This window comes from Salmo salar, chromosome ssa28 (genome assembly GCF_905237065.1).
Source record: "Salmo salar chromosome ssa28, Ssal_v3.1, whole genome shotgun sequence".
Classification (NCBI taxonomy): Eukaryota; Metazoa; Chordata; class Actinopteri; order Salmoniformes; family Salmonidae; genus Salmo; species Salmo salar.
The window spans coordinates 25,977,218-25,990,000 of NC_059469.1; the positions used below are offsets into that span (position 1 = coordinate 25,977,218).

The 12,783-nt window shown below is 42.1% G+C and overlaps 2 protein-coding genes across 2 annotated transcripts; both read right to left on the bottom strand.

Annotated features, from left to right (window-relative positions):
• Positions 1 to 223: 223 nt before the first annotated feature.
• LOC106589762 (homeobox protein zampogna) lies at positions 224 to 2,246 on the bottom strand. Its single transcript, XM_014180089.2, has 2 exons — positions 1,665 to 2,246; positions 224 to 1,083 (listed from the first exon to the last, which is right to left on the bottom strand). The coding sequence occupies exons 1-2, from the start codon at positions 2,011 to 2,013 to the stop codon at positions 572 to 574; spliced, it is 861 nt and encodes a 286-aa protein (XP_014035564.1). The 5' UTR covers positions 2,014 to 2,246; the 3' UTR covers positions 224 to 571.
• Positions 2,247 to 6,994: 4,748 nt separating this feature from the next.
• LOC106589761 (homeobox protein Nkx-2.5) lies at positions 6,995 to 9,601 on the bottom strand. Its single transcript, XM_014180088.2, has 2 exons — positions 8,935 to 9,601; positions 6,995 to 8,047 (listed from the first exon to the last, which is right to left on the bottom strand). Exons 1-2 carry the CDS (start codon positions 9,317 to 9,319, stop codon positions 7,410 to 7,412), a joined length of 1,023 nt encoding a protein of 340 aa, XP_014035563.2. The 5' UTR covers positions 9,320 to 9,601; the 3' UTR covers positions 6,995 to 7,409.
• Positions 9,602 to 12,783: the final 3,182 nt, after the last annotated feature.

Genomic DNA, 12,783 nt, shown 5'->3' on the forward strand with positions numbered 1-12,783 from the left:
TTCAGAATGTGAAAAGTTATTTTAAAGTTCAAGGCTTAGATCGAAAATTCTGTCAAAAGTGTATTCACATTTTAGAAATGTAAATTGGTTTTGATTTCGATTTTAGCACTTGATATTAGCCTATATTGTTTCATAATCCTAATCCTATATTCCTCCTGTTTTATAAAAATAGTTATATTTGTGTGTGTAAATAAATTAAATGAGGATACTGATGAATACCAAATTGTTTTAAAGCTTTATTGAGTTATTATTTGGCTATACATTCCTGCGTAATAATTTCAATATTATTATCTAGGCCTTCTACTTTCTTCAGGACATGTATTGAATTTAGCTGTATCCATCAATGTTGTCTGAGTGATGTCGATAGGATTGTCCTTGCAGGTGTAGGCTACAGCATCAAAAAGGCTCACGGTGGGGCGAAATGATCTTCCTCTCCACGAGAGAATAAAGAAAGTATTTACACAGAAACGCACGTAGAAATGTCGACCGCGTGTCTTTGTCTTCTTTTAGTAGGCCTGAATCCATAAAGTTAATGAATGTCATGTTTTTCAGGCATGGCTACGCCATTGTGTCAATGCATGCTCCCACAAAGGGCATTGCTAGAGAGCCATGGCTGGAAGCAGTACATGTAGGGGTAGTATCCATATCGGTAGGCCGGGTAGAGAGGCAGAGCAGGCGGACTGGACAGGTCATCCTCACCGTACTGTCTTTGATCGTCTCGAACCAGGACCTTCACCGCCACTTTCTTAGCCAGTGTGGCGGGTGTAGAGGAGATACGGGAGGCTAGTTCTGCCGCCATCTGCCGCCGTTTAGTCTTATATCTCCGGTTCTGGAACCAGATTTTCACCTGGGTTTCCGTGAGCTTCAGCGCGCCCGCCAGGGCCGCCCGTTCAGGACCAGACAGGTAGCGCTGCACGTTAAACCGACGCTCTAGCTCGTAGACCTGCGCGTGGGAGAAGGCCGCACGGGAGCGCTTCTTGTTACCAGATATGGGTTGGCCTACGGTGCTGTAACTACTCTCCCTCTCCTCCTCCTCCCTCTGTTTGTCTTGATCCAGACTGGGTAGTTGTTTGTTGTTTATGTCTGTATTGGAGGAAAGAAGAAATTAAAATGCCTTGTGGTTATTTGGCAAACAGGCGACCTCTTTATGCTTGAAATAGCAACAACGTATACTAGTCTATGTCGCTCCAACACACAGCGTGTTTCCACAATACGTCTTTCAAGTAAACATGTCCACAATCACTTACAGTGATGTTTATTACTCAATAAATTACAAGTTCCAAGCCAGTAAGTAGGGTTATAATTTTACTCGTAATCATGTGATTATTAAGCATGCTTCCTATTATATACAGCCTATTGCTTCGGTCGTTTTAAAATACAAATCGAAAGCCATATCAAATGTAGGCTGGAAATAACCAAACAGAATTGACTTTTTCCCCTATATATGGAATTTAGTTTGTTCAAAGCAGAATTGATTTTGTTCACTGTAGGCCGATATAGACAGTTTGCTCACTGTATATGGCTATGGCGTGGTGAGACAACGCGTTGTAGCCTACAGTAGCCTATTGATCAGCATAATCCCATTCCAACAACAAACCTGTGTCATGATTACATTTAGATTCCTGGTCGATATCAATAATCTTATAAACAGACTGAGAGGGTACCTTTTCTGCATGACATGTAATCCGTCTCTTCTCCAGTGCTCTCTTCACTACCGGCCTCAGACGTGGGGTTCCTGATGTCGCCCAAACCGGGAGAGGAACGAATATTTCCTTGGCGGATGTGTATCATCTCCATCTCATCCTGTTTGTGCTCCTCACTGCAGTCCGACGTGGATGAACCGGGGCCGCTCGAGCTCCCATCCCTTCTCTCGGTTGGCTGATCCTGGTTGATGGTGGCCAGCTTTATCGCGCATAGATCTGTCAGATCCCGTGAAATTTGAATGTTGTCTCGTGTGTCACGTCGCCGGGTGAGGATGTCGTTGATGGAGAAAGATGGGCGGCCCAGCGCCATGATGACATTTACGCAAAACCAACTTTTATCACAACGTAAGTTTTATTAGGATATTCTCTCAACCCACCCTCGAAAGTAGTGCGGCCCGCATTATCAGAACCCCTCAACAATGAAAACTCTCCAGGTATTGATTGGGTTGTCCTCTCTGCTCTTTTCTCTCGATCTTCTCCTGATGTCATTTAATTGCGGTGAAACAGCCTCTGGCCTAATCAACAGCGGATGTGTCAGTAAATGTCATGTCTGCTTTACAACTCTCACTACTGCCACTGAAGCCTGCGCTGATTGGCTGTGTGCGCTGATTAGCCCCGCCCTGGACCGCCTTGCCGGGTAAAGTCTATCCCTCAAGCACTTGACTTTAATTGATGACGGAGAGATAAACTGGCTACTTGGGCGTCATTTGGAGACCAGGAGCAAAAGCCTGTAGTGATTGTATAAGTGTTATGGACTATGATGGATGGAGGTAGCACAAATGCATTTTTTAAACTTTTGTTTGAGTTTGACACTGTTGTTAGGAATGAGGAAAACTTAGTGACCCTCAGCAGTTACGGGAACGGTCTGCTGTTATGTGAGGGGGTTTTGTTGAGGGCAATATGTGAAGGGCTATTGCAAGATCTAAGAACCTTGTACTTGTGTACTGTATGGCTCTTATCTGGTTTTAATGTGTTATGAAGGATCAATAACTACTGATGTGGAGACTGCGGTACGCTACAGCCCCACCGCCTCTGGCCTCTTAGGCTATCCATACTCACTATAGGAATTCCATGGTGCCTCCGCATTTCAAGATTAGCCTACATTAATTTGTTTGGTAAAGAGGGTGACATGAAAACAGTATTTTATTTATCTTATTTTAGTCCTCAAATGTGTGCTGGGCGCCTCTGTCCATTTAGTTGTAAGTAATACCAAACAGTTATGTTCATAGAAGGTCCCTTGTGCGTTTTTGTCATGGTTTTAGAGGGTTTTTCTGACACTAATTACAATTTGTACTGTCTTCATCCCCTTTCTTGTGCTTTTGCCTTGATGTGGATTTGAAGCTAAAATGGTGCTTAAAGTGTTCTTACAGTAGGCTATACAGTACATGTCCCACATATCGAATGCTTCAAAACTTTCAGCGACATGACTGTTCAATCAAAGTAATATTATAAGTTTACTTGTGTGGCCTTCATAACGGATCAAATGTCAGGTGAATACAGTAAGCCTATATACATCAATGTTGGTACAATGAGTGAAGCGGTTATTACAGTCCTGGTTTTCTCTTTTCTTGGTCATTTGTGTGTGAGAGGACTTGAGATGTGGACCTGTATTAAGGTGTCACGTTTGTCTGCATATGTTTTTCAGAGAGTAACAACAACAGATCTTATTTGGGCCAGTGGAGAAAAGGATGAAGAAGCCAATGCACACCTCAATTACGCATGAGCTTTTTTTGAAATGTGAAAGTGAATTAATTGTATGCGACTGCTGTTCGCTTAGAAACTATACAATTTCAACAACAGAAAGAACTCGGTCACCCATCTTCCAGCAGCTCTTCTGGTAACCATGGCGAAGAGGCTGATGCATTTGGAAACCGGAAGACGAAGAGGATCATTGCGCGTAAATGTAAAACATTCTTGAAGTAATCCGCTCACTTTCATTTGAATAATAATTGTAGCTAGCACCTGTAGTCTTAACTAGCAGTCCATGTTAGTTAGTTCATGAGTAAGTAGCGTCTCCCTGTGGTAGTAATGATTACCACACTCAGCAGAATGGCTCAGCCATTATTAACTGGGTTTAGGAGAGTATGGAAATACAGTCCGGCGCCTTGAGGAGTGGCTCCACGCAGAACTGACGGATCTTCACGACAGAACAAAATCATCTGAATAAAATCAAGACAACACTGCAATCAGGATCTCAAATAAAATATGTATGGGAAACTGTTTACATAATAAGACCTAATAATTGTTCTGCCTTTCGTGGAATTTTTTTAATACCTTTTTGTTCTACATTTTTAGTTCTATATATTTCTGTCCTGTCATTAGCCTTATCTCAAGTGTCATTTTCCGGAATAGACAATTAGAAAAAATCTCAATAGCATTTGAAATAGTATTAATTTGAAACATTTAACAGATTACCTTGATGGGCAGCAACTTGCAGTCACCCTCCGCATGCGCGCGCGCGCACACACACACACACGCACACATACACACACACTTCGCGCTCTGTCTATATTGTTTCATTGATGCGGTACTGTGATGACGGATGACTGAGCTTGCTCCTCGGTTGTGTTGTGTTTTCTCCCACTAACTAAACAGAGAGTCTCTCTCTGCTCTGACTACAGAGAACACACAGCCCAGAGGTGTCAAAACATGTCTGGAGGAGAAGTCATGGACATGTTGTTAAGCAAACCTGCAGGTGTTCATGGTATCCTAAATGACTGGATCTATGTAGGCTATTGTAGGTTCCCATGCATGCGTAACGAAAATATACTTATTTCAACATCATCACAATCTCCTCAATATGATTCACATTTAATTCAGAAGCATTGGCAAGCCTATTACAAACATATAGCTTACATAGGCCTATGCAATTTTCAAACATAGACATGTTTATCTATGCCTCCACTCTTTCCATCCTTGTGGGGTTCCGGAGCGCATCGCTGTCATTCCCTAACTCCGCCGACAGCTCCTGCTGTTCGGGTAGACCAGGCGGAGAGAGTGAGGTGGGCCTTCAGTACTTCAGTTCCTCCGCCTATAGCTGTCTGTATTCTATATTTGGCCTTTGTTTTCTGTAACCCTCTTGAAGGGTTGCCATGGGAGACTTTGTTTTGGGAAACTCCGGGAGCGCCGTGCTCCTTGTGGATGGTGGATGAGCTGCTATCTTTGGCAGCGTTAGATAGCAATCACGGCTCTGGCACTCTCTCCACACACACACACACACACACACACACACACACACACACACACACACACACACACACACACACACACACACACACACACACACACACACACACACACACACACACACACACACACACACACACACACACACACCGCGTCCTCAGGCATCGCCCTCCTGTCGCCGACTCTATTTATTTGAAGGTCTCCCTGCCACTTACCCTGACACAGGTATGTCATCTAAACGCAGTGCAGTAGCCAGGGGAAGCGGCCTCGCGCCTACCGCTGGAGACAAACACTCTGTTTACGTTTCTATCCATCTCCATTAATGGCGTCCCGTATTGGATCAGTCCTGTGTATAGGGAGAGACAGGACGGTGATATGGAAACCTCAAAGTGATAGGAGTTCCTCTGTGTGTAAACCCAAACCCTGTTACTCTCCCATTGAACTTCATCCTTTATTGGGGAATCTGTTAAGGAAGACCATGTTTCCCATTGTATAGATTGGAAGTTGGATGGAAGTTACCATGAGAACACAGCAACATTTCCTCAACGGTGGCAATCGTCAATGTAATCAGTGTTTTTAATTGGACTAGGCCTACACCCAATGATACATCCAATAAAGGAAAGTCAGTCGGCATGAATGTGATGAGTGACTATGGTTTGAAATAGTGTGTGTAGCTATAGCAGATTTACGAAATTTAAGTTTCACAGTTTATCATTCTGAATTTAAAAAATATTATCTTCTTCATCACAATATTCGTATCTAAATGATAATAAATCGCTTTTTAAATGGCATTTTAACATTACAAGGCTATTAATAGGTGATCAGTTCAGACTAAGCCGTGTCCGTGTGGACCCTCGATCAGACTGTTACAGCGCGTTGTCTGGATAATGTCCGTCTCTGGCCTAAATTCTCCATTCTCCATTATGTCTGTCTGAGTTCTGGCTCTTGTCTGTTTCTGTCTGTCTTCCTGGCCTGCTCTTCTATCTGACTCTCCCCTCAACTCTCACACAGCGATGGCTGGGAAACGGCCTTCAATGGCGATCAGTATGCTGACAGAGCCATGTTTTTTGGCAGGCCTTTAACAAATGCTCAATAGAGAATAATTAGCATTTTGGGGGAAATTAAGATAGGCCTAAATATGTTTGCTTTAATCGTGTAGTATTAAATGTTTCCAAAATTGAATTGTATCTTTAGATTACAAATAATCAGCATAGGCCTAATTGACGGCCTGAATTTGTCTAACGCAAACCGGAGACCAAACGCCCCTTCTCGAAAACCTCAAAGGCCGATAAGAAGAAAATATCACGAAATAGGCCTACCCTTTCAACCACCGTCAATCAAAGCATTTAAAAAAACGGTATAAATATATCCGAAATTAGTGCGCACATATGTATGTGTGGGCCGACTACAAACACAGCACACCTTTTAGAAAGAGATTGAAAGAACGCGGCTATTCATTTCTCTCTCAACTCAAAACCAGCCACAAAAAAATGTCATAAGGCATTTGCAAGGTTTCTTTTTCTTTCTTTCTTTCTTTCTTTCTTTCTTTCTTTCTTTCTTTCTTTCTTTCTTTCTTTCTTTCTTTCTTTCTTTCTTTCTTTCTTTCTTTCTCTCTCTCTCCCTCCCTCCCTCCCTCCCACACACACACACACGCGCGCGCGCGCACACACACACACGCAAACACACGCGCGCACACACACACACACACTTGCAAGTGTATAGTGTCTCCCTTAGCAAGTTCCCAAGAGAACGTTTATGCCCCTCGTGGTAATGGCATTCGGCGGTCCTATCGACAAACAAAGCGACATAGGACACTGAACTGTACCAACGCCCTCTTTCAGTTACAGTATATATCAGCCGCATTAGAAACTATTTTCGGAACTGCGATGGAGAGTGTAAGGATACGACAATTTTATTTTCCCTCTGAAAATATTATCAACACATGTCTGAATTTTGATACCCGAATGTTTCACTTTATTTGTCAATATATGCTTATTTTCTAAAAACCGCAGCGGGCATTGTTTAAGTGCACAATATCTTAAATAAGTGACTAAAAAAGGCAGCAGCAAATGGTCAATTCGAAATAACAACAACTAATCCTCATACATGTTCGATCTTTTATTTAAGGAGTTTCTGCTATGTTGTTGAAGAATAATGTTTTCACTGGTAAAGACCAAGTAGGCTACTGGTAAAGTCATATTTCTGATGTAAAGAGCTCAGATATAATCATTGCCAATGTTTGCCATTCACATCCTTGGTTCACAAGCACCCAACAGCTTTTAGGCCATATTACGCACGGTTGCGCACGCGTTTTAGTCCGTCTGCAATGTTGCCATAGTATATATCTGTATCCAACAGTATTTTTACCGCGTTGATGAGGAAACAACTAATATATTTCAATGAGAAATCCTTCTATTTCGCTGCATGGGACACAGACAGGTTTTCCCTTATCCTCAAAATACTGTAGGCAAGTGATCGACGTGATCAACTGTTAATCAACAAGCAGATCATCACATTCATCTACCAGGCCCGAATGCCCTGCGGAGTTCCTTGGCAGCCTGTTCCCTGCGGTGTTTGGGCCTGAGATTGCGACGCGCCCAGGTTCGCCAGACCCATATTCATAAAAGCGTTAGCAGTAGAGTTGGGTGCTAGAGCAGGCAGGCTAGAGTACGTGCATGAGTATGTGTTAGTATACACTGGATTATGGTAAGAATAAGCCGGGTAGCCGTTATAACTATAGGGGCTGGCCGCTCCAACACCGTAGGATGTATTATAGTTCTGAGATCCAGCCAGGCAGGGCTTCCCATCCCGCACCAGCACCGGGACTGCCACTCTCCTAGGTGGGGCAAGGTGGTGAGGGTGTCCGGCCATTTCTAGGGTCTTGTCCTGCCGCTGCCGTTTACACTTATACCTCCTGTTCTGGAACCAGATTTTGACCTGTGTGGAGGTCAGTTTCAGAGTGTTCGCCAGGTGCTCCCTCTCGGGGGCGGATAGGTAACGCTGCTGCTTGAAGCGCCGCTCAAGCTCGAACACCTGCGCCTGGGAGAAGAGCACGCGCGGTTTCCGCCGGGTCCTCTGCTGTTTTGGGAGTCTCTCCAAGTCCGAGTGTGCCTGCGGGGACTCCTCACAGGCCCTCACCCCCATTGCACCACAAGATTCTGGAGAAATAGAGGAGAGAGGGATTTTTGTCATCTAACTTTGACAGATGAATCTAAATGTGCTATACATGCTGTTTTTGCCCGTGTTTTCTATAATTCCCACAGGCACTGATTCAGACATTGGATACCAGCAGAGTGGATTCTTTGGCTAATCAATTACACGAATATCAATGAACCACAAGGGGAAATTAAATCAGATACCTATGTTTGTTCTTGAAATATATTTGTTTTCATGTCGTCATGTCATATGTGTTTCTTTTTTTAATCTTAATGGGATCCTCTGTATAAAGGGTAGGCCTAAATACATTCAATAGTTAGGTCTTATTCAAGCATATTCAATCTGTAAATACATTCAGTAATTAGGTCTTACTCAAGCATATTCAATCAGTAAATACATTCAGTAATTAGGGCCTAGTTAAAGTTGGTCCAATAACAGAACAATTGTGTAGAACAAATACGGTAGTCTAGTCATTTCAGCTCATTGTGTAGCCTAAGTGTGTAGCTGACAATAACAAAAACACACATGGCTCTTTAAATTATTTTATAAAACTAATCATCTAGGATTTTATTATATCTGGTGATTCGGCCATGCATAATTGTCAAAAACGTTTTTTTTCTTCTCCAAAACGATGTATCCTTTATTTACATATGATCCCTGCATGTAGATGACGTCGTTATACTGAAGTAGTCTAGTTCAATGGAAGAACAAATATGAATGAATTAGGCCTATATTAATGGGTGCATTATGGGTGTATTATCATGTAATCGAATTTAATATATGAGACTGATAATCTACACTACTGCAATCCTACTGAACCTAAAATAAAATAATATAATATAATACTTTCTTTCAGGTTGTGCTGGTAATGCAGGAATCACCCACTCACTGGCGTCTATGTCCTCTTGCTCAACCTCCAGGCTGGTGTCGGCTGAATGTCCCTGCAGCCCCGGGGAAATGAATCTCTCCCCGGCTAGACCCGTCTCCATCAGCCGCTCCTGAACCGTCAGACTACTCAGGTAGGCCATCCTCTCCTCTTCTTCCGAGAGCCCGGGGCTGGGGCTGTCCCTGCCGGCCAGCATACAAGACGGGGGCGACTGGAGGGTGTAAGGGTGCTGCTGTGGACCCGTGTGAGAGCTCTCATGGGGCGGCCCAAGGTGTGAGGCAAGTCGCTGTTGTTGAGCATGCTGCTGAAGCTCCAACTTCAGTATGTCCTTGACTGAGAACGGCGTGGTGGAGGCAGAAATAACAGGGCTAGGAAGCATTATTATCATAGGAATTATAGTCCCTTGGTGAAGTGGCTTATCCGAGCATAAAGAACTCCTCAAGCAGGTGTTTGTTTGGATAGACGGTATTGAAGGTAAACGGAACCAAAAGGGGGTCTATTCGTCTCTGTGAAGAAAAAAACCTACAGTTGCTTAAAGGATTGCTGCGCCTTGCTTTTTATTCGTGGAGTTATGCGAAGGAGGACTGGCTTGTTTCGTGTAGTGACAGCTCTCATCTCTCTGCTCTGTTCTCTCTGCCTCGGCTGCTGTGTGTGTTTAGCTAGCTGAGGGATTTGGTTAGACCCAGTTTCTGTTTTGTTGGTGGACCCAAGACAGACGCTCCTTTCCCAGTTACGTCACGAGAAAATGGGATGGGTGACTGCATGGCGCGAGGGCGCAAGCTCTTCTCTGCATTTAGCGTTTAGAGAAGATTATCAAGTAGCAACTATTGAAATGTTTTATTATGTTACAGGATTCCTACGCCGAAATAAACACATCGCGTTATTTCAATTGGACATTTAAAAAGAAGTAGGGTCTAGAATAATGTGAATGTGGTATCAGCCCTCAGAAACGCTCCGTGCACTATCTGGACAGGTAGGAAACCTGTTTTAATTATGGTTTGCATATAGTCCACATTGAATTGTGTAAAAATGGAATAGTAACCGTCTGAAACGATTATACAAATGGAAGAAGAAGAATGTGTCGGTGTGTCTAGAGAGAGATATTTGAGTCAGTGTGTGCAGGCCTGCACGGTTGAGACCGTTTCTTTTTCACTGTTTTAATAGGCTAATAAAACGTATCTGCTGATAAGCAGCATAGAGGAATAGGGATAGAGGAATACGGATAGGTTATTAACGACATGTTATTAACGACACATTCATTATCTGTTGCTATCAGTCTTGTTTCCGATTTAAGCGCAGTCTTTATCTCTCTCAAGGCTACTCTTCCCATCATCACAAACTCTTAGATAATACACACCTTATTGTCCTCTTTCCACACACCGCGGATTGGATAATAATGTGTGTGTGTGTGTGTGGAGGGGGGTGGGGTGGGGGGATGGATACCTCGTATTTTTGAAAAACTAAATGCTGATATTTTCTCCATACTTTAATACAAAACATAAACAAAGACTTACAAGGGAATCCTGGCAAATTATAAAGCGCCCAATGAATTAATTCAAACACATTTTAGTTTGCATCACATCGGCGCTTAGGGTTGGAAGAAACATTTCCATATTGTTTTCATAGAATTGTGTTGATTGTATTTATATTAAATTGATCCAAATTATAATAATAGGCATACTTATGAATAATAACATTAGGACTACAATTAGGCCTATTGGCATTTACGCTATTATTTCGCAGTTTGTCATTTTGGATGCTTGTGTGAGTAATTCATTTCTCGTTTGAATTGATGAAGTCAAACATATAGCTCTGAAGTTCTTATACATATTAGCTAATCTAAATTGGAACAATTTCACTACCAATGATGATATAGCTAGCCTATAAAATTATGTGACCAGTCAACCAACAACTCTAAATATTCACATTTGGCTTTATTAAAGGCTATATTAAAGTCTATATTAAAGGCTATATTAAAGGCTATATTAAAGGCTTTATTAAATGCTATATTAAAGCCTATGTTAAAGCCTATATTAAAGGCTATATTAAAGCCTATGTTAAAGGCTTTATTAAAGGCTATATTAAAGGCTATATTAAAGGCTATATTAAAGGCTATATTAAAGCCTATGTTAAAGCCTATATTAAAGGCTATATTAAAGCCTATGTTAAAGGCTATATTAAAGGCTATATTAAAGGCTATATTAAAGGCTATATTAATATAGGCTATATTAAAGACTATATTAAAGACTTTATTAAAGGCTATATTAAAGACTATATTAAAGGCTTTATTAAAGGCTATATTAAAGACTATATTAAAGGCTATTTTAAAGGCTATATTAATATAGGCTATATTAAAGGCTATATTAAAGGCTATATTATTTGTTTTGAATATATGTTTTTGGCTTAGTTGATTGGTTCACGACTGAAAGTAAAACACGCAGTTTATTATGTAGTTGTGGACTAGACTAGGACTACCATTTAACCGATTTTAAGGCTGCATGTCTATGTGGACAGGATCCAGACCTGACAGTTTCTCACCCTATATTATCCTCTGGGTCTGCTGACTCCACTCGCCTCTCGCCGAGGACAGACAGAAAACAGAGCACACTGCGACTATTTGTGTTGAGATGTTTTATAACTTTGCAATATTATGAACTTTTCTGAATGCCTTGGTCCTCTCATTTGGACCATATACCTTTTACTCTCAAGACATATGCAGGAGAGGGGCCTAGACTATACAACATAAACAATTAGACCCATACATGGACGATGATACAATACAGTGGAACACACACACACACACACACACACACACACACACACACACACACACACACTGCTTAGTGACAGCGATTTAATAGCCTGTATTGGTGTATTAAATATCTTCTGAGAAGTATCTGTCCCGCTGTCTGCGAGCAAACTTCATCGTAGTTCCAGAGAGCAAATCAGAGAGGTTGTATTAGTTGTAATGCTACACCTCTCGTCTCCTCTCGTCGCCTGTCTACAGTGGCCAGGACAGGCGCCAGGGACAAAAGCCCCGGTAGCGCCTAAACCACGCGGAGAAAGGGGGAGAGAAAGACAATAATAATCCCATCCGCTCGCCATCAGCAGAGTGCTGTTTAGATTAGAGGAGCGTCTCCCCCAGCCACTCAAGATGTATGTCTTTAAAACGGACCATTTGAGAGATGGAGAAGGGAAAGACTGGAAGAGAGGACAAGGGGAGAGAGGGGGAGGGCTATAAACACCATCCGTGCACTTGTGTTTCCCAAAACAAAGTCCTCCATTACGGTTTTAGTTGCTTGTATTAGCCTATATTGGCTAACTGCAATGTGGTTACGCCGCAAGGAAAATGTGGAGCAATCTGACTGAAACAGAGGTTGTTTATGGGTATTTTAACCTAGCCTATTTTAGGGACGCTGAAAATGTAGCCTACACATGCATTTAGGTGGATTTATTGACTCCCAAAACACTACCGGGTGAGCCAAAGGTCTGTTTATTTACAATTGTAATACTTCACTTTTACAAGCCATGGCAAAATAACGTTTGTGATAATATGTGTGAACTGTTATGGGAGAGATAATGTCGAGTATTTTCCTTTCTCCGGGCCTAAATACGCTCTGACGGCGTGTGTTCAATAGTGCGAGGCAGGCAGACATGGTTGCTAGAGATAATTCTAATTCATCATGAGATAGGCCTATCTCACCACATCAGGATCCCAGGCGGCATGGTTTGACTGTAAAGTCGGTTACTTTCTGACCAATGATTTTCGGTTTATATCTCTATACCTCATCATACCAACAAGCAATATTATTATTTAAATAGCCTAATGGAATAGCATAAGAGTTACACAAA